The sequence below is a fragment of the Herpailurus yagouaroundi genome, unplaced genomic scaffold (assembly GCF_014898765.1).
Source record: "Herpailurus yagouaroundi ecotype Mexico unplaced genomic scaffold, PumYag 191, whole genome shotgun sequence".
Lineage (NCBI taxonomy): Eukaryota > Metazoa > Chordata > Mammalia > Carnivora > Felidae > Herpailurus > Herpailurus yagouaroundi.
The window spans coordinates 1787400-1808375 of NW_024412422.1; the positions used below are offsets into that span (position 1 = coordinate 1787400).

The 20976-nt window shown below is 40.8% G+C and overlaps 1 protein-coding gene across 22 annotated transcripts in view; it reads left to right on the plus strand.

The window, feature by feature from the left end:
• GIT2 (GIT ArfGAP 2) overlaps positions 1 to 20976 on the plus strand; it is a 52218-nt gene continuing 31242 nt past the window's right edge. For 11 of the 22 annotated variants that reach the window (XM_040443577.1, XM_040443582.1, XM_040443592.1 and 8 more), the window contains exons 1-10: positions 1 to 189; positions 4354 to 4487; positions 6004 to 6116; positions 6983 to 7088; positions 9084 to 9170; positions 9284 to 9414; positions 11578 to 11672; positions 19750 to 19795; positions 19934 to 19939; positions 20917 to 20968. In XM_040443577.1, the coding sequence (XP_040299511.1) occupies positions 138 to 189; positions 4354 to 4487; positions 6004 to 6116; positions 6983 to 7088; positions 9084 to 9170; positions 9284 to 9414; positions 11578 to 11672; positions 19750 to 19795; positions 19934 to 19939; positions 20917 to 20968 (822 nt within the window). In that variant the 5' untranslated portion in view covers positions 1 to 137. The remainder of the gene's footprint in view (positions 190 to 4353; positions 4488 to 6003; positions 6117 to 6982; positions 7089 to 9083; positions 9171 to 9283; positions 9415 to 11577; positions 11673 to 19749; positions 19796 to 19933; positions 19940 to 20916; positions 20969 to 20976) is intronic. The other 11 variants (XM_040443579.1, XM_040443583.1, XM_040443596.1 and 8 more) reach the window with 3 other exon arrangements.

The following is a 20976-nucleotide window of genomic DNA, read 5'->3' on the forward strand; positions in this document are numbered from 1 at the left end:
GGCTGCGAGGCGCTGAGGGGAGAGGCGCCGCCGCCAGCGCCGCCGCCGCCGCGGGGACCCGTTAGAGCGGAAGCGCTGCCGCCGCCGCCTTCGCTGTCCCCGGGACCCTGATTCCCGGCAGGTGGGAGGCGGGAGCCATGTCGAAGCGGCTTCGGAGCAGCGAGGTGTGCGCGGACTGTAGCGGGCCGGGTGAGTCGCACCAGCCAGGCCCGCTCTGCTCAGCTCTACTCAGAGGGACCCCTGCCCCGGGGCCGCCCCCTCGGGTCGGGCGGGTCCCGGCGGCCGAACCCCACACTTGGGGTCGCGGGGAGGAAGAGGCGGGGAGGCCTCGGAACGGGACCCGTCCTGGGCCTGTCAGAGCCGGGCGGGAAAGGGGGCCGCCGCCCTCTCATCCCCACTCATCCCCTCTCGTCTCCTCTGTCCCAGGCCGGGCGGGGAGGCTGCGGGGTCGGGGCCGCTTCCCCAACAGGAAGGGGCTTGGGCAATCCACAGGAAGGCCAATTACAGAAGTAAAATGCGAGCGTTCTCCCGGCTGCGGCCCCCAGAGGCTGCAGGTGTTCCCTCCCTCCCCTCACAGTCCCCCCCGGACCCCCGCCCTGCGAGGGGGCCCTGCCCAGGGTGGGCGCACTCGTCGCTTCCGTCCACCGATACTCTCCAGGGGACTCCCGTAGATGATTTCCGAGCTCCTAACATCCCGGTTCCCACTCCACCTCCACCGGGGAGAATCTCCAGGACTTCGGGGTCTTGGAAACACATCCAGCACTTGGGAGGCAGTGCGTGTCTTGAGTTTTGGGATCTGGACGGCCTGGGTTCAAACTAGGTTTGCCTGTGGGTGACCTTGGGCTGGTGATTTCATTTGGCCCGGCCTTAATTTCCTTATTTTTCCGATGGAGATAATTGGGAGAACCACATTCAGTGGTAAGAGTCAATGAATATTCTTAGGATTATCTCATCAAAGTTTGTTTCTTTTTTGTATTGTGGTGTTTGGTACAGAACCTTTGCAGTCTCTTAAAGCTAGAGTTGAGTTTCTAAATCTTACATTAATTACAACCTACAAAACAAACAAAATCACTGGCAAATAGACACACTTGGGGGCATTTGGGCAGGATAGGCATATGGGTGCGTTGAAAGGCCAAAACCATTCTTCCCTGTGTAATTTTCAGATTTAGAGTTCAGATCCCTCTTAGCAATTGGAACTGAATTGACAGGTCTCTATGCTATTTTCTGTGCTTGGATTTTGAGTGCTTTGAAATTTGAAGTCATTCAAAGGTAAGATGGCTTTCTTTGGTATGTTAGTGTCCAATTAACAACCATAACGTAATCATTGCACAGCAGTGTTTTTGCAACTGCTCTGAACTTCATCTTGTCATATGGAAGTGGAGACTGATTTTAAATAGTACTGTGATAACTCAAACCTTATGTGGTTATTTCATGGCCTGTGCAGTGCAAGTGGGGTTACCAGTTTCCTTTGAAGATGGGGAGGAGGGTGGAGAGCTGAAAAAGAGGACCTCAAGTTAGTGTGGGTTATACAGACTCCATCGTATTCTCTAAAAAAGTTATTTGTTCCACTTCCTTATTTTCTTGTTTGCAGTTGAACTTTCTGTGATGTGTTTGATTCACATAAGTCTAGATTCAGACTTCCTCTTGGAACGTGTGTTCTTGACTCCCCACTAGATGGTAGGGGACAAAGGAAAGCTGAGTTCTCCATTGCCATGCTTATGACTATCTTGCCCTTGTGCAGCATTTTGTGCATATTTCAGAACATTTTCTCTTCCATTGTATCGTTTTAGTTGTCTCAAATGCCTAATCTACAGAGACTTGAGTCATTTCCTTCCTGTTTTGAATATAATTAGGCTACCTTGAAATGTTGTGTGAACTTGAGCAGCTAGGAATTTGCACTGCCTTTTCTACAGAGCCCTAGTCAAAGAGTCACCTCTTTCTCTTAGGGGTCCCTTTAAAAATTCTGATGACTGCGAAGCCCTTCTCTCTGGAAAATGCACATTTAGTCACTCTTTCACACGGGATTCATGTTATAATTCCTTCATGGGGTCCCAGACATTTCTGAAGCTCATTTGTGTTGTTCTTGGAGTCCTGGTCAGGAAGCCCCAGCACAGAACATTTAGGTAAACTGGGAAGGTTCTACCCAACGTCATAACTCGATTTTGATTTTACTCTATTGTGAACATTCTAACATTTTTTTCCATGGGATTCTGATCCATGATGTTAAAGTGATGGAGAACCTTGCTTACTGTGTGTTAAATCCTTGTTGTCTTGTTCCTGTTTAGTTTTCTCCAAGAACACTGTGAATCCTCTGAATGATGTTTGAAAACCAAAGCTAGGTTTCAAACTAGTCTCCCCCCACCATAGTAGTAGCATGAGTACTGTACTACAAAAAGAAGGGTTCTTATGTATCTTTGTAGGTATCTTTCACTTTGATATTTTCAATTTTTGTTTTTCAGGATTCTGTAGTCGTACTGACAGAGTTCTACTTCATTGAATGATTTTGTTTCTGTTTTATTTCATGGCAAACACTTGACCATGATCACATCTTAGCAAATATTTTACTCTTTTTTTTTTTTTTTTTTAGTGAATCTAGTTCATTTTAAATAGCTCCTCCTCTGCACCCACCTACCCAGAAACCCCACTTGAGTCTTTTTGCTATAGTTGTGTTCGTCTGACACATTTGATGTTTTAAGTATTGACAAAACCTTTTTCCAGTTGTCATGAATTTCAGTGGCCTCTTGAAAATATCTGAACTCTACTTAGAAAATAATTTAGAAAAGTTAGAACTGTTGATATTACTAAGTACTTACTATATACAAGGCACTTTACCCTTTCTGGCCACCCTCGCCTGAGGTATGCTATTATTCCCATTTTTTTTTTTTTTTAAGTTTTTTTTTTATGATTGTTACATCCATTACAACCCCTCATAGGTTTCAACGTTTATTTATTTTTGGGACAGAGAGAGACAGAGCATGAACGGGGGAGGAGCAGAGAGAGAGGGAGACACAGAATCGGAAACAGGCTCCAGGTCTGAGCCATCAGCCCAGAGCCTGATGTGGGGCTTGAACTCACGGACCACGAGATCATGACCTGGCTGAAGTCGGACGCTTAACCGACTGCGCCACCCAGGCGCCCCCTATTATTTCCATTTGATCCATGATGAGGATGCTCAAAGAAATTACTTGCCTGAGATCATTGTGCAGGAAGTGGCAGAGTTGGGGTTCCAACCCGGACTGCTTGTCTGCAGAACCACCGTCTCAACCACCACACCCTCTGACTCCCAGGATTTGTCTCTGATTAAAGTCATAACTTTTCACTGTACGGTCGGAAAGGGTTTGAATAAACTGTTAAACATGGTAAAGATGGTGTACATGCATTTCAGAGATTTTTGTGGACATTGAGGAATTCTTAAATATAATTCTTAGATCAGGCAGCTTGAGTGGCACCTATTGTCAGCCCATTGTGAGTCTGACGACATGGAGAAAGTCTGTTTTTATCTGGGGTTTCTAAGTATGTGTTCAGTTTACTTGCCCGGTGTGGATTATTCTTACTGCCTACCAAGTGTGAATTATTCCTTTCTCAGAGGATGTCTGCTGAAGTTCCGTGGGATTTCGTGGGAAAAAAGTATTGTACCCGCACCAAAAATATTACTCGTTTTTATTTTACATCTTTGCCTCTGTGAAGCTGCTGCCATTACAGCTTCTGTTCCTTCAGATCAGTTGTAAGGTGGGGAGGGGAAGGGGGGGACTCGGCCGTTTATTTGAAATGAGTAATGGATGTCATAGAACATTTCCTAACAAAGGCCAGGTTCCTCAGTCTGTCCTTTGAACCACATAGCCAAGCAGGTCTGTTGTCATGTTTCTTGCAGCTTTCTGCTAAGCATGGAGCCATGTGGAGGTATGGCAGTAGATTAGTAGATTTGCTTCAGATAATGCTTCAGATAATGTGGATTGTTCACTGACATGATTATGTTCTCTTGCCCTTTGTGCAGATGGGTTTGAGATGATTCATGCGTACCCTCTCAGTTTGCTTGTCTTATGTGGAATGAAGGAGCGAGCATCTGAGATGGTAGATCCCATCAGGGCTACAGACTGTGGCCCTGGACCGGAAAGGGGACAGCTGCTTATTTAGGGCTTCAACTCGTGTTTAGTCTCATTTCACGTTGTGCCGAGTCAAGCCAACATAGGTGGCACCATCAGACAGGCTCACCAGCTTGGTATGTCCACTAGCATTCTAGAGCAGCAGAAAGGTCTAGTTTTTCTGAAAAACCAAACCTCGGTCACCTGGGCCCGTCTGGCAGCATAGCAGCCCCCGGTGTCCCCGCCACTGAGATGTCATTCTTCCTTCCAGACCCTTCCTGGGCATCAGTAAACCGGGGGACTTTTATCTGTGACGAGTGCTGCAGCGTCCACCGGAGCCTGGGGCGCCACGTCTCCCAAGTAAGGCACCTGAAGCACGCGCCGTGGCCTCCCACGCTGCTGCAGGTAAAGAGTAAGGACTCACCCAGCATGTAATTGGAGCTTTCGGGGCTCTTGCTTTTAGCAACTAACATTTCTTCCACTGTGCTTCTTAAATCTTAACAGCAGTGTTTGAATCATAACTGAATAGAGGTGCCGTGCCTATCAGTGCTGTGTGTGAGAACTGAATTCGTTGTTTACGATTGTTTTTTTCCCCCTCTCCTAACAAATAAATCTGGCCCCAAAAGCTCAATTATAGATAGATAAATAATTGTTAAAGTTTTTTTGGTAATGTTTCACTGCTGACTTTCTAGACTGTCACCAGAAATTGTTGTTAAATGGCCCATCCTTTCCCTATGCCATGATAAATGTTTCTGAAGGCTGCAGTCTCAGAAACTTTTTATTACGTTTCCTGCTTTGTTGGAAGCATGGACTGAGATTCCTCAGAAATTTCCGAAACATGTGATTTAAGCTTTCTTGAAGTTTTTCTTAACCAGTTAGAGACCAAATTAAGTTAACATGTGTCAGTTGAATGCCCAACACCCTGCTAAGTGTTAAGTGAGCTATTTGTTTTACTTGGGGTTGAATGTCATGTCACCTGTACTTCTATTTTGGGGTACACATTCTTCAAGTTCCATTGGAACTCAGAATTAAGCATGTGTTTTGCCTTCATTTGTCTTGAGTACATATTTTACTAGATCTGTGGCAGCTGTACAACGTGTCCCTTAAACTTACCCATATAAACCAAGGAGCCAAAACAAGTGGGTTTGGGTCTCTGATGTGATGGTGTCTGCACCAATACAAAGCACAGATGGGCTGTGTCAGGAGCGTGCTTTGAAATGAAATTGGAAGTATGGTTTATTAATAACTTACGCTGAGAAGTTTCTAACAGCTCCATCTCATGTGAAAGTAGGTGTTTACTGCTCTCAGGTCTTTGTTTACAGATTTCATTATAGGGCCTGAAGAAAGTCCAGAGATGAGTAGTTTAAAATGCCAGGCTTGACCCTAAAAGATCAATTCTGAAAGTATGGCACATGAACCACCAGTGGTACTCAAGACAGATGTAGGTAATACTCGAGTATTTATTTTAATGGTTGCATTATTTTAATGTGTATAAGAGAACTTTAACTAGCACATCAAGCCACAATTGCTAGTACAAGTTTTAAAAAATGGGTGGATTTAAAGAAAAATATTAGGTGGATAGTCTAGACAGTATGTGGGTTGTTAGGAATCTTGAAAATAGTATTTGGATGATCAGGCTTGGGAAATACTGCACTAAAATGCCAAAGTACTCTTCCTCCATAATCTATAAAAACAATTTAATCAAACCCTCTTAGGTCTTTAGCTGTCCTCCTGGTCAAACCTGAATCCTGCATGCAGGTTCATTGTTCTCATTCTAGAATCAGAAAGCAGTGATTTGTGGGATATCCCCATCATGCTAGTATTTGTAATGGGGCTTGGTTTTCCCAGTTCAGTTACTACAATTCCCAGGGAATATTTGTGGAAAGAAATTAAAATATGATTTTACACTGCTTGGTTTTAGATGGTTGAAACCTTGTACAATAATGGTGCTAATTCTATATGGGAGCATTCATTGCTGGACCCTGCCTCTGTTATGAGCGGAAGACGTAAAGCTAATCCACAGGATAAAGTACAGTGAGTGGAATGTTTAATACTTTTATTTCTTTGTGACACATGGGGCCCTCTTAAAGGTGCACAGCTACTTTTGATCAGCTTTCACAGGGCAGCACAGGAGGTGGGTACACCTCAGTTGTGCATTGAGCCTTTCGCTTTTAGAAATGCAGAAGACCGGGCACAGGACCATCTCTTCTGCGTGGTTGCATAGCACAAGTCAGTGGCTTCTCCAGTTCGAGACAAAGGCTCAGAGGCTGTTCATGTAATCAGATTTAAGCTTAGGTGCTCAAACAAGAGGCAGTCAGACCAGAAATCTCGGTTCTGGGCTCCAGTCTGCCTGATGGTTCACCTAAAGGATGGGATGAAACGCCCCTTCCTTGCAAGGCCACTAGGTCAATTACTAAAATTATAAAGAGGGGCCCCTGGGTGGCTCAGTCAGTGAAATGTCCCACTCTTGATCTTGGCTTAGGTCACGATCTCACGATTCATGAGTTTGAGCCCCACATTGGGCTCTGCGCACTGTCAGTGCAGACGGAGACTGCTTAGGATTCTTTCTCTCCCTGTCTCTGCCCCTCCCCCTCTTGTGCACTCTCTCTCATTCTCTCAGAATACATAAATAAACTTAAAAAAAGTTTTAAAAAAGAGAATTACAAAGAGAGGAGAGGTGCTATAAAAAGCCAAGTCCTCTGCAGTCCTGGCCATGAGAATGACTAATCGATGTTTTGAGACTGCACGTCTTAAACTCCTGCTGGAATTTATTTCTCTATTGTTCATTTTCTTCTCGAGTGGGAGATACGGGTCACTTCCTCTTCTTTTTACAACCTGAAGAATGGGGAATGTTGCATCTGCATTGCAAGTGAGCTGTTTTCCTTTTTGTTTTCGAACAGTCCTAATAAAGCAGAATTCATCAGAGCCAAGTATCAGATGTTGGCGTTTGTGCATCGCTTGCCTTGCCGGGATGACGACAGTGTGACTGCCAAAGACCTTAGCAAGGTGGGCCGCACCTTTTAAAATCCCTACTGTTGCTGGATGAAACAGTGTATTGTTTTGCTTGAAAAAAAACTTGAAGAGGAAGAAGGGAAAAACAACACAAAAACTCCTTTCTGTATTCTAAATAATTAATAACAGCCTTTTTTGGAATTGGTTTCATCTTTAATCTTAATTGAAATGGCAGCCATTCATCTTAGTGGAGGTACAAGGGCAAAGAGAAAAAATAAGTATGTATCTAGAAAACAATTTGTGTTTTTCAGATACAGTTTTATAGTTGTATTTCTAGGAGCGCCTGGGTGGCTCAGTTGGTCAAGCATCTGGGACTCTTGACTTTGGCTCAGGCCATGCATTTCATGGTTCATTGGTTTGAGCCCCACGCTGTCGGTGTGGAGCCTGCTTGGATTTTCTCTCTCTGTCCCTCCCCTGCTCATACTCTCTCTTTCTCAAAATAAATAAATAAAACTTAAAAAAATATTTTTTAATAAAACAATACAATTATATTTCTATAAGTTTTTTGATTAACTTTGAAATAGGAACCATCCTTGAGTTGTTTCTAGAAGGGACTAGAAAGCTTGAGGGACTTCTTTAGGCATCCGGGTTGTATACTGAGTAGGGTCTTCAGGAAGCAGGATGACTCAAAGCTGTAGTGCTCAGGATTCTTTATTATACTTGCAAAATGAGTAGACGGCTTTCTTTATGTGGGCCTTTGCATGTTTTTGAGAGATGCCCTGAGAAATACGTATCTTTATTTTCAAAGCATTGCCTTTAGGAAATGTTCACGCAGAGCATGGGCACTCACAAGTCAGATTTTTTAAAGTTTGCATAGAAGTACATGTAATTGGGGGGCGCCTGTGTGGCTCAGTCGGTTGAGCGTCTGACTTCGTCTCAGGTCATGATCTTGCGGCTTGTGAGTTCGAGCCCCGTGTTGGGCTCTGTGCTGACAGCTCAGAGCCTGGAGCCTGCCTCAGATTCTGTGTCTCCCTCTCTCTCTGCCCCTCCCTGGCTCGTGCTCTGTCCCTCTCTCTCAAAAATAAATAAACATTCCAAAAAAAAGAAGTACATGTAATTGTTTCTGTTAATTAATAAGGCTTGGCATGGGTTTTTTTTACCAATTGAAAATTATTAAATAAGTTAATTTTAAAAATAAGGCATGGATATAGTTGCTGCAGTAGGTTTCTGCATTCTTAGATTAAGAGATAGGGCATTTTGGACAATTCTAGGTTGGACTTGAAGGAAAGCAGCTCATCTTCTGCATGTGTAAAAGCTTTTCTGCAGTGGTACAGAATTTGGTATACACAGGCCTATTTCAGTAGACCCTGAAAGACTTGGTTAAAGTATTGTATACAGCGCCAATAGTGGTGTTGTGGAGGGGGTGTGCTATAAGGCAGAATCCTGTAGTTTATGCGGTGTGGGATATGCAGTATATGGAGCGGGCCAATAACAACAGCGGATGATAACAACGGTTATAAAAACAGCAGCAGCTGTATTCTTTGAGCATTTCCTGTGTACCAGGCTCCATGCAAAGCACTTTGTTATATCATTGACTCCTTACAGTAACCCTGTGAATAATAGGTGGCATCGTTATCACCATTTTAGAGATGAGAAAACGAAGGCTCAGATTGCTTAAAGAACTTCCGCAAGGTCACACAACTTGAAGGGTGTATGGTTTGAAATTTTGGTCTTTGAGACTTCAGAACCATGTTCAACCCCCTTCTCATACTGCCTGTCACTCCAGGTCTGGCTGTGCCCCCTAGACAGATCATGTATCTGGGCCTGTCGGCTTTCCCAGCCCTTGTTTCCTTCTCAGTAAAGTGCACCTGGCCCCACCTGAGAGCCCAGAGGTGGCTGTGACCAGCAAGGGGGAGACTGCTTCATCCATCTTACTGAGCTAAATGAAGATTGTTACTCACGTAATTTATGTTAAAATGATCTGCCAGTTGCTCTAGTACACCGTTCTTTACGCTTTTAGTAAACATTTTTTTGGTTTGTGTTTTTCAGCAACTCCATTCAAGCGTGAGAACAGGGAATCTCGAAACCTGTTTGAGGCTGTTATCTTTAGGAGCACAAGCCAACTTCTTTCACCCTGTGAGAAAAGCATGAATTGATTCAGATATTAAATTGAAACTAAGTGGGTTGTGTTTGTGTAGCCTTTAGTTTTATTTAATTTGCTTGTTTGCCTCCTTTTTATTAATACTCAGGAAAAAGGAAACACCCCACTCCATGTTGCCTCCAAAGCAGGACAGATTTTACAGGCGGAATTATTGGCAGTATATGGAGCAGACCCGGGCACACAGGATTCTAGTGGAAAAACTCCTGTTGATTATGCAAGGTAAGAGACCTAGATTCTGGTCGCTCCCTTGGTTAGGGATTGTTTATATTGGGTATGATTCATTGTTAGGTGGCTAAATTGCATATGGTTAACATTTAACCCCTTGAAGTTAAGGATTTGCGTCCTATTATTTTGCAGATACAAATGAGCGCAGAGGCTGGCAAAGTCACAGAGGGTAGAATCATTAACCAATTAGCTTTCAGTCTTTCACGTGACTTAAAATGCAATGGTATTTGAGCCAAATCAAGTATCAAGAATTGCAGACCCCACCCCTCAGTTTTTTAACATGTTTAGTCATTGCTTGAACTTAAGAACAGATCTGTATGGATAGATCTATGATTAAACAAGTACAGGGTAAAATGTTAATTGTAGGTTTTAGGTGGCCGACATATGAGTGCTTGCTATAAAATTCTTCTTGGTTTAAAAACTTTGACTGTGAAATGCTGGAAGAATAAACAAATCCATAAATTAGTCTTGAATATCCTTTAAATGATAGAAGGTGGCTTATCTTTCTTCTTCTTGCAAATTAACTTTATTAACTGCAAGGCACTGTACTCTTTTCTGCAGAGGATAAAATGGGTGAGATGACAAAACTGTGCCTTCCCAGAATTTATTATCTCATAGAGGAGATGATTCAAAAATGCATGAAAGAGTTAAATGAAGCAAGATAACATGGAATTCATTGCCACAATGGACAACTCATCTTAAAAGGCATATATAGGGTTTTTTCATTGTGGCCTAAATCATTAAGAAATTTCTTTAGTTGGACTTTGAAAAATGGGTTGGATTTGGGGGTGTGAAAGAGAAGCTAAGTAAGACATTCCAGGTGAAAAAGAAAGGCCTGAGTCAAGTTCAGGAGGGAGGGATGGATAGGGCATGTTCAGCACAGCAGAGTGCTTCACTGGATAGAGCAGGGTGAGCTGAGATACTGAGGAATATAGTATTTCATCAGATCTGAGACTCCACCGATTGTACGGGTCATAATTATCTCATATACCACTAAAAAATGAGAAAAAACTCGGACAATTTAATGATGGATGGGGGCACCTGAGTCGCTCAGTTGGTAAACATCTGACTCTTGAGTTTGGCTCAGGTCACAGTCTTGCAGTTTGTGGGTTAGAGTCCTGCATTGGGCTCTGTGCTGATAGCGTGGAGCCTGCTTGGGATTCTCTCTCTGCTCCTCCCCTGCTCTTTCTCTTAAAATAAATAAATAAACTTAAAAAAAAATAGTGATGGATGTGCCATCAATTGTCACATACTTCCTGATTTCACAGCTGTTTAAAAAAATGAGGAAAAAAAGATGCGTATCTCAGAAATCAAACGTGTAGTATGTTGGAGGAATATTCTGTAGTGTCTTGAATGGTGGGAAGAGAAACTGACAGAAACTAGGCTTTATCTTTTAAGAGGAAGTGAGCCCTAGGTACATGGTACTATCACTTACATTGGAATTTCTTCATGTGTACCTTGCATATATAATAGTCTCTCAATGTAATAACTTATTTATGTGCCGTGTTACCAGAAGGATTTCAAACAGTTTAAATACTTATTTCATAAGACACTAAAGGCAAACCTAATGTTTTCTGTTATGGAAATTGAAGTTAAGGATGTAAAATAGTTACAGGTGTGAGCTGTGTGTTCTTTTTGGTCTCTCCCTGAATTAAAGACCTTGAAGTGGTTACTGAACTCATCCAGAGTCAGACTGGCTGCAAGAGCCTCTAGGGGAAGGACCTTCTTCATAATACTGATGTTCACACTCATCCCATCCTGACTAATTCATAATTTCCGATGTTGGGGCCTGGATATCTGTATGTTTTCTAAAGCATTCTAATTCAGTTTTAGAACCTGTACTCTAGACCATTTATTAGTTTTATGTTGTACCTCCTTAGGTGAAGTTATTCTTCATCCCTCCAGAAGTCCATGATTTCCTTATTAAGTATTCTGTTTTGTAAATTAAAGGAAAGGGAGTAGTTCAGATTACAAAAAGTTTGTAGAGGTGGGAATAAGAGTAGACCTTGGAAGTTTACCTCACACAAAAGGTTGATTATTCTGAGAAGTTGCATTTGGTAAATTGCTCAGGTGTCTTGGAAGACATCTCTGTCCTTTTTTATTCTAGAGCCAGTGGCTGGTGAGGAATATAACTGGTACTTTGTTTTCTCTTGATAGGCAAGGAGGGCACCATGAGCTGGCAGAGCGTCTTGTAGAAATACAGTATGAGCTGACTGACAGACTAGCCTTCTATCTCTGCGGCAGGAAACCAGGTGAGTGAAAGGCTAGTGACCTCTCCACACCTTCAGTCAGTCAGCCTCTGGAAAAACAAGTTGGGACGCTGTTACCCAAGACCACTGCTTTAACATATCCTCAAGAAAAGTACAAATAAATAAGGATTTTTACTTGAAATAACTATAGCATTTTCAGTTCCATGCAAAGGATATAAGGGTAGTCAAATCTCCTTGAATTTTAGTCTCTAAGACTTTATTTTAGCTCCAGAGGAGTGACTGTTTCAAGAATCAGCACAATTGAACCAAAATTGAATGTACGCCATAGTTCTTGCACACAATGGAACTGGGATCGGAAGAGCAGAGCAGTAACTTGTGTAGTTATTTGAAGAATTCTGCTATAAAAGGAATGGAAAAGGGGTGCCTGGATGGCTCGGTTGGGTGTCTGACTATGACTCAGGTCGTGATCTCACGGTTCATGAGTTTGAGCCCCGCGTCAGGCTCTGTGCTGACAGCTCAGAGCCTGGAGCCTGCTTCAGATTCTGTGCCTCCCTCTCTCTCTGCCCCTCCCCCGCTAACTCTCTTTCTCTCTGTCGCTCTCTCTCTCTCTAAAAAATGAATAAACTTAAAAAAAAAGGAATGGAAAAGAGGTCAAAAGTAAACTTTGCCATTAGCCAACTTTATTTATGAAGTAGAACTAGGGTCAGCAAACCATGGTCTATGGGCCAAATCTAGCCTGTCACCTGTTTGTTTAAATAAAGTTTTGTTGTAAGATAGCCCTGCCTATTCATTTACATATTGTCTGCGGCTGCTTTCACACTACTACAGCAGAACTGAGTAGGTTGAGGGGAGCCTGGCTGGCTCAGTTGGCACAGCATGTGACTCTTGATCTTGGGGTCACGAGTTTCAGCTCCCCATTGAGTGCAGAGATTACGTAATTAAAGAAGGAAAGAAAGGAATAGGTTGAGTATTTGCAAGAGAGATCATATGGCTGCAAAGCCAAAAATATTACTGTCTGGTCCCTTACAGAAAGTTTGCCAGTTCCTGATTAGGATATCTTCGTGCACATATATAGCAGTTCCCTAACCTGGCTGTATTACAGAGTTAAGAGCCCCTGGTGTGTTCTACTTCCCAGTGAGATGGGGTGAGCATACCCCACCGTTTCTTTCCTGCTAATACGATAAAAACCCTGGACCAAATGCGTGGACTAGCTATCTGAGGACTCTGGCTGGTGGTTTAGGAACTCAAAGTACCATGGAGCTAGTGGTGAGTGTCCTGTCTATTTTACTTCTGAGATGGCCTTGGAGATGGCCTGAAACCTGGAAGTGCGGAGCAGGTGCAAGAAGCCTTCTCTCTCTGGTCTAAGGAGCAGTAAATGAGATTCCTACAGGACAGAGAGGTGGGGGATTCCCCTGGGTTTTTTTTTTCTCCTCCTCCTTTTCCTCCCACCCTAGACCCTAGGCTCTCCTGTGGCTGCAGCAATGGCAGCACAGCTGCCTGAGTCTCTGACCAAGAGCGTGAGAGGAATTCTGATTGCTTTTATTTTTCTCTCTGTTCTCTCGCCACTTGGCCCAGGAGGCAGAGCCTAACCTGGTCTGTTGTCTGCTAAAACAAAAATGTTAACATTCTCCATAGAATTTAAAGAAGACTCAGAGTCTCACAATATAATATTCAAAACGTTCAGGATATCAACCGTAATTACTTGACATATAAAGAACCAGGAAAATCCCAAAAGACTTGCAGGGGAAAATGTAGTCAACAAAGGCCATCCCCAGATGACACAGATGTTGGAATTAACACAGTCTAAAGCAATAGGAACATCATGGTTAAAGAAGTAAGTGTGAATGTTCTTGAATCACATAGAAATATAGAAGGTCTTAATAGAAAAACAGAAGATATAGAAGTGAACCAGATAGAAACGTTGAACTGTGGGACACCTGGGTGGCTCAGTCAGTTGAGTATCCCCCCCTGGAGTTTGGCTCAGCATGATTTCGCTGTCGTGAGATTGAGCCCCACATTGGGCTCTGCTCTGGCGGTGGAGAGCCTGTTTGGGATTCTCCTGTCTCCGCCCCAATCCCTACCCCTGCCCATACCATCTCTCAATCTCTCTCTCTCTAAAAAATAAACATTAAAAAAAAAATGTTGAACTGAAAAATACAGTAACTAAAAATTTAAAACTCATGGATGGGCTTAATAGATTGGAGATGGCAGAGAAAAAACTCAATGAATTGAAATACATCACTAGAAATTACCCAGTTTGAGCAACAGAGAGAATAAAAAAGTGGGAGGAAAAAGAAACTGAACACAGAGTCCCAGGGATGTAGGGGACAATATCAGAAAGTTATGTTTTTATCTTCAGACTCCCAGAAAGAGATCAGAAAGCATGGTGCAGAAAAAATATTGAAGAAACATGGGTTCACAACAACTCTAAATTTGGCAAAAGACAGACTTGCAGATTCAAGAAAGCTCAGAGAATCCCAAACAGGATAAACTCAATGAAATCCTCATTCAGACACATCAAAATCAAACTGCTGAAAACTAAAGACAAAACATTTGAAAGCAGCCAAGGAAAAAAACTGACATATAACATATAAAAGGACAGTTATTTGAATGACTATGGATTTTAATTGGAAACCATGGAGACAAGTACTGAAAAAAAGAACTGTCAGCTCAGAATTCCATTTCCAGTGAAAAGAACCTTCAAGAACGAAGGCAAAATATATTTTAAGATGAAGGTAAGAGAACTAGTTGCTCCAACAGATATGCTAAAGAAAGTCTTTTGGGTAGAAGGGAAATGATACCAGAGGGAATCTGGAATTTCAGGAGTAAACAAGAACAACTGAAGTGATAAATATCTGGATAAATATAAGAGATTATATTTTCCTCTTAAGTTCTTTGAGATATGAGTGAGTTTATTTTTTTTTTTATAATGTTTCTTTTTTTCTTTTTCTTTTTTTTTTTTTTTTAATGTTTATTTATTTTTGAGACAGAGAGAGACAGAGCGTGAGCAGGGGAGGGGCAGAGAGAGAGGGAGACACAGAATCTGAAACAGGCTCCAGGCTCTGAGCTGTCAGCACAGAGCCCGACGCGGGGCTTGAACTCATGGACCATGAGATCATGACCTGAGCTGAATTCGGACGCTTAACCGACTGAGCCACCCAGGCGCCCCGAGATATGAGTGAGTTTAATGCAGAAGTTACAGTATTGTCTAGTGGGATTTTCAGCCTATGTCACTGGGATACATTTGATAGCTACGACATAAAAAGGGAGCAGGTAAAAGAAATACAGAGATAAGGTTTCTGCATTCATCTTAAAATGGCAAAATATTATTTCTAAGTAGACTAAAAGGTTATGTGTACTGTAATGCCTAGCACAATCACTAAAATTGGACTATACAGTGATAGGTAGTCAAAACATCTAGAGATAAAATTGAATGTTAAAAATTACTCAAATATTATCAAAAGATACTTTAATTCAAAACAATCCAGAAAAGAGAGAAAAGGGGAGAGATAGGCACAAAAAACTGAGGCCCAAACAGAAACTAAATAATAAAATCATAGACTTAAACCCAAACATATGAATAATTACATTAAATGTTAATGATCTAAATGTACCAACTAAAAAGCTAATAAGATTGTCAGAATGGATTTAAGACAGTAAGCTCTAACTATGTGCTATCTACAAGAAACCCACTTTAAATATAATGATAGAGGTAATTTAAAAGCAGAAAGGTATAAAAAGATACACCATGCAAACACTAAGTGAAAGAAATCTAGAGGGGTTGTGTTAACATCAAAGTAGACTTTGAGAGCAAGGAAAATTAGCAGGGATAGAGAGGGACATAACTTGGTGATGCAGTCAATTCACCAAGAAGATATAACAGTTCTGAATGTGTATACACCCAGCAACAGAGTTTCAAAATCCATGAAGCAAATTTTGATAGAACTGAAGGGAGAAATCCACAATTCTTGGATATTCATTCAGCAGTCTTCATTTAGTAACAGAACTGGTGGATAGAAAATCAGCAAAGATACGGGGCACCTGGCAGGCTTATTCGGTAGAGCATGCAACTTTTGAACTTGGGATCATGAGTTCAAGTCCCATGTTGGGCATGGAGCCTATTTAAAATAAATAAATTAATTTAATTAAAATCAGCAGAGATAGCAAGCTGAAACCCGTCAACCAACTGCATCTAGTTGACATTTATAGCATGCTCTGCCTAACATTTTCAGAATAAAATGAATTCTCGTGCTCACGTGAGTACTCTCAAAATAAACTTAAAAATAAATAAAAGAATTAAAATTCTACAGAGTATATTCTCTGACCATAATGGAATTAAGCTAGTAATAAATAATAAAAATATAACTTGGAAATAACCAGATGCTTAGAAATGAACAACACAGTTCTTCTTTTTTATTATTATTATTTTTTATTTTTAGAGAGAGGGAAAGCACAAGTTAGAGAAGGGCAGGGGGAGAGAGAATTCCCAAGCAGCCTCCACACAGAGTGCAGAGCCCAATGCTGGGCTCGATTCCACCACCTTGGATCATGACCTGAGCCAAAATCAAGAGTGAGATGCTCAACCAACTGAGCGATCCAGGTGCCCAACAACACAGTTCTAAATATAAGTCTAAGAGGAACTCTTAAGGGAAATTAGAAAATACTTTCAGATGAATGAAAGTACAACATGCCGAAATTTAAGGGATGCTGCTAACGCAATGCTTAGAGGAAATTTTATGGTATTAAATTCTTATATTAGAACACAAGAAAGGTCCTCAACCTAAGCTTTCCCCTTAAGAAACTATGAGTTTCTTACTGCTTACTCATCTGAAAAGATGAGTAAAATAAACTCTAAGCAAGTAGGAGGTGGGAAATAATAGATAAGAGTGGAAATCAATGAAATTGAAAAAGGAAAGCAGTAGAGAGAAATTAATGAAACCAGAAGCTGATTCTTTGAAAATTTCAATGAAATTGATAAAGGTCTACCCATATTATAAATAATTCTATGCACACAAATTGGACAACTTAGATAAAATTAACCAATTCCTGGGGCACCTGGGTGGCTCGGTCGATTAAGTGTCAGACTCTTGATTTTGGCCTAAGTCATGATCTCACGGTTCGTGAGCTCAAGCCCTGTGTCAGGCTCTGCACTGACAACGCGGTGTCTTTCTCTGCCCCTTCCCTGCTCGCTCATGCATGTGAACTCACTGTCTCTCTCTCTCCCTTCCTCCCACTCTCAAAATAAATAAACTTAAAAAAAAAGTAACCATTCCTTGAAAACCACAAACTACCAACCACCACCCAATAAGAAAGAGATCATGTAAATCCATAATCTTACATTTTAAAGAATTTGAATTTGTACTTTAAAATCTTCCATTTAAGAAAACCCCAACCCAGATGATTTCACTGTTAAGTACTGTGAACTAGCTGAAGTGGTGTTGCCATATAACTATACAACAGATATGCTTGATGACTCATGTGATTTGCTAGCTTTGCAATTATGATACTTAATGGGTATTTTTAAGTGTTAGGAATTCACTTTTCAGGTTTTGCACATTAAATGAAACTATTCTACCAAGTATTTGAAGAAGAAATAACATTAATTCTGCATGATATTTAGAAAATAAAAGGTGGGAAACACCTCTGAAGTCATTTTGTGAAGCCACCGTTACCCTGGTACCAAACCCAGCAAAAACAGCACAAAAAAATAGCCCTCGTGAACATGGACACCAAAATCCTCAACAAAGTGTTAGCAGATCAATATATATATATATATATATATGTATCATAACCAAGTAAGGTTTCTAAATGCCAAAACTGATTAAATATTTGAAAATCATTTAATGTGATTTATCACATTAACAGACTGAAAAAAAGTCATCAATCTTATCAGTTGATACAGAAAAATATGTAACAGAATTCAACATTCTTTCATGATAAGAAAAGAGCAAACTTAGAATAGAAAGGACTTCCTTAACCTGATAAAGAGTATCTGTAGAGACCCACAGCTAACATCTTCCTTAATGACGAAAGATTGAATGTTTTTGCTTGACTATCAGAAACAAGGCCAAGATGTCTACTCTTACCACTCTTATTCAACATTGGACTGGAAATCCTAACCAGTGCCATAAGGCAAGAAGAACAAAAGGCATATAGATTGGAATGAAACAGATACAATTCATCATAAATGAATGGTTTCTATGTTGAAAATCCCAAGGAATCTACAGTTCTTAGAACAAATAAGTGAGTTTAGCAAGGTTGCAGAATGAATACAAGGGAAGCAATCAAAAATCAATCATACTTCTGTAGATTAGCATTGGATAATTGGAGACTGAACCTAGAAAAACAGTAACATTTATAATAGCTCCACATTGGAAGCTTAGGTAGAAATCTGGCAAAATATTTGTGGGATCTGCATGCTGAAAACTACCAAATGCTGAAAGCAATCCAGGAAGACCTGAATAAGTGGAAAGAGAACTGTTCATGGGTTGGAACACTCAATAGAGTTAACGTCGTTTCTCTACAAATTAATTTGTAAAGTTAGTGTAATTCAAGGATTTTCTTGCATACTTGGATGTACTGATTCTAAAATTTACATGGAAAGGCAGAGGAACTAGAATAGCCAAGAGACCATTTTGCAAAAGAAGGAGAATGTGGGCAGAATCACACCATCCAATTTTAACTCTTGCTGTCAAGTTTTGCTGTACTCAGATGGTGAAGAGACAGACATACAAGTCTTTGAAACAGTAGACAGCATCCAGGAGTAGACATACAAATATGTTCAGTTGATTTTGGATAGTTGCAAAGGCAATTCAGTGGAGGAAGATAGTCTTTTCAGTGTTGGAGGAACTGGACATCCACGTGCAGAAGTAGAAACTTCAGTACCTCCCACACTGGCGTAAAAACTAAAAATAGATCATAGATCTAAATGTAAAACTATAAAATGTCTAGAAGAAAATGTGTGATCTTGCATTAGGTGAAGTGTTTAGATGTAACATAAAAGCACAATCCATAAAAGAAAATACTGATGAATTGGACTTTGTCAAAATTGAAAGCTTTTGCTCTGCAAAAACTGTAATTAAGAGAGTGAAAAACAAGCCACAGCCTGGGAGAAAATACTAGGAAATCACATGTCCAACAAAGAACTTGGATCCAGAGTATTTATACCTAAATATATAAAATTCAAATGTAAGAAAACAAACAGCCCGATAAAAACCGGGCAAAGACCATATCCAGATGACAAATGAGCACATGAAGTGAGGCGCTCAGCATCATCAGCCATTAGGGAGATGCAAATTAAAAGCACAGTGAGGTACCGCTACACGCCTTTTAGAATGACTGAAATTTAAAAACACCTAAGAAACTGACAATCTGAATGGGAAGATATGAAGCAACTGTAACTCTCATACACTGCTGGTTGGAAAACAAAATGATAGAGCTACTCTGTCAAAAAGTCTAGCAGTTTCTTACCAAGTTGTGCACACATTGACCTAATACCTCCACAACCTAGCAGTCCCACTGCTAGCTATTTATCCAAGAGAAATAAAGACTGATAGTTACACAAAAACCTATATGTGAATGCATAGAATGGCTTTTTATTCATTGGCATGTGATCAGTGCCCTCCAAAACCTAGGTGAGGACTAGGTCATTAAACCCTGCCTGGATCTGCCACGACCGCCTCCCTCAGCCCTGAGGGTTTTATGCTAATTGATTAATTTGAAGGTGAGCCACAAGACCCCAAGGGTGCTCCCCCATCCCACATGGAGAGCTGATGGAAGCTTGCTCTGAGCTAATTCAGCTCCCCACAAGTTCTGTCCATAACTAAAGGTCATCAGTTATACTGGGGATGGATGAAGTGTAGGATTAACGTGAACATAACCTTTCTGCCTAATGGTGTCTGGACCTTTGTATCAGTTGAAAATGGGACTGTGATTCTTGCTACTGGCCAGGCCTTAGGGAGTTTGTAGCCAAACTGGCAACCTCTGCCCCTCCCACATAATTCCTAATTATGAGAAAATGCTAATTGCAAAATGTAAATTGAAAAAATAATTATGGTGTTCCTTTATATATCCTATCAGTGTTTGTATGACCAAAACTTTGGCTTGATTTCTCTTTCAGATCACAAAAATGGACAGCACTTTATAATACCTCAAATGGCAGACAGGTAAGGCTGTTGAAATACCAATCGATTTTATCTGTCACTGTTATTTCCTTGGTTGTATAGTGTTTAAGTGTATTATATTTTGTATTTAACAAAGCCCATACATTTTTCTCTTTTATGGCTATACAATTTGGAAATAAGACGGCTGTAAGTAAACCACCATGTAAAACTTAAACTTGAAAGAGTACACGTACCAAATTTACTAGTAAGAAAATTGGAGTTAGGGATGTCCCAATTTTAGCCAGTTGGGACAGTGTATTGTGTCTATAGATATCTCAGAATATTTCTGTATTGTAATAGAAGATATTCTTTGTCTATAACCATGACTGACAAAATTTTTAAGGGCTGAATAATAAATATTTTAGGCTTTGTGGGCCACACAGCCTCTGTCACAACTATTCTGCCAATTGTAGATGCACGCATCCGTGAATGTTATGTAAATGAAGGGCATATCAGTTGCAAGAAGATTTTATTTCTGGACACTGAAATGTGGATTTCATAGAATTCTTCACATTATGAAATATTTTTCTTTTGTTTTGGGATTTTTTTTCCCAAACCATGTAAGAATGTAAAAACATTTAGCTCAGGAACCGAACAAAAAAATGGGCTATAATCTGCCTACCCCTGGTCTGTGAGGTTAGATGAGTTCACAGCTGCAGGAATGAACTTGAAATTCTTATTTAACCAATTACCTTTGCACAAATACTGTCAAGAGTTTATGAAATGATTAGCTGCTGTTCTAGATGTAATCTTGCCCTTCTGGTTTTTCTCATTCTGCCCTTTTCGTATTTCCTTCTGTCGTGCTTTTTTTTTTAATACTTTAAGAATTGTGACTTCTCACATAAAGGGGTTGGCGACTAGCCTGGCAGTAGTTTTTGTCTTTTAGTTATCCGGTGATTATTTTTCCCTTTACTATGTTACCTGAGCATGATATTTCTAAAAGGAGTTACAAGTTTTTGTGTTCAGAGTTTTCTCACTAACTCTAATGGGCTGTAGAATTTTTGTTTCTGACCATGTCCATGAACTGTAATTAATGTCTTGATGCTTTGACTATCTTAATCTTCTGCCAAGCTCACAAAAATGGTTTTTATTTATGTGCTTATTAGTTTTGTACATTTTCTTAGCAGCCTGGATTTGTCTGAATTGGCAAAAGCTGCTAAGAAGAAGCTTCAATCTGTGAGTAT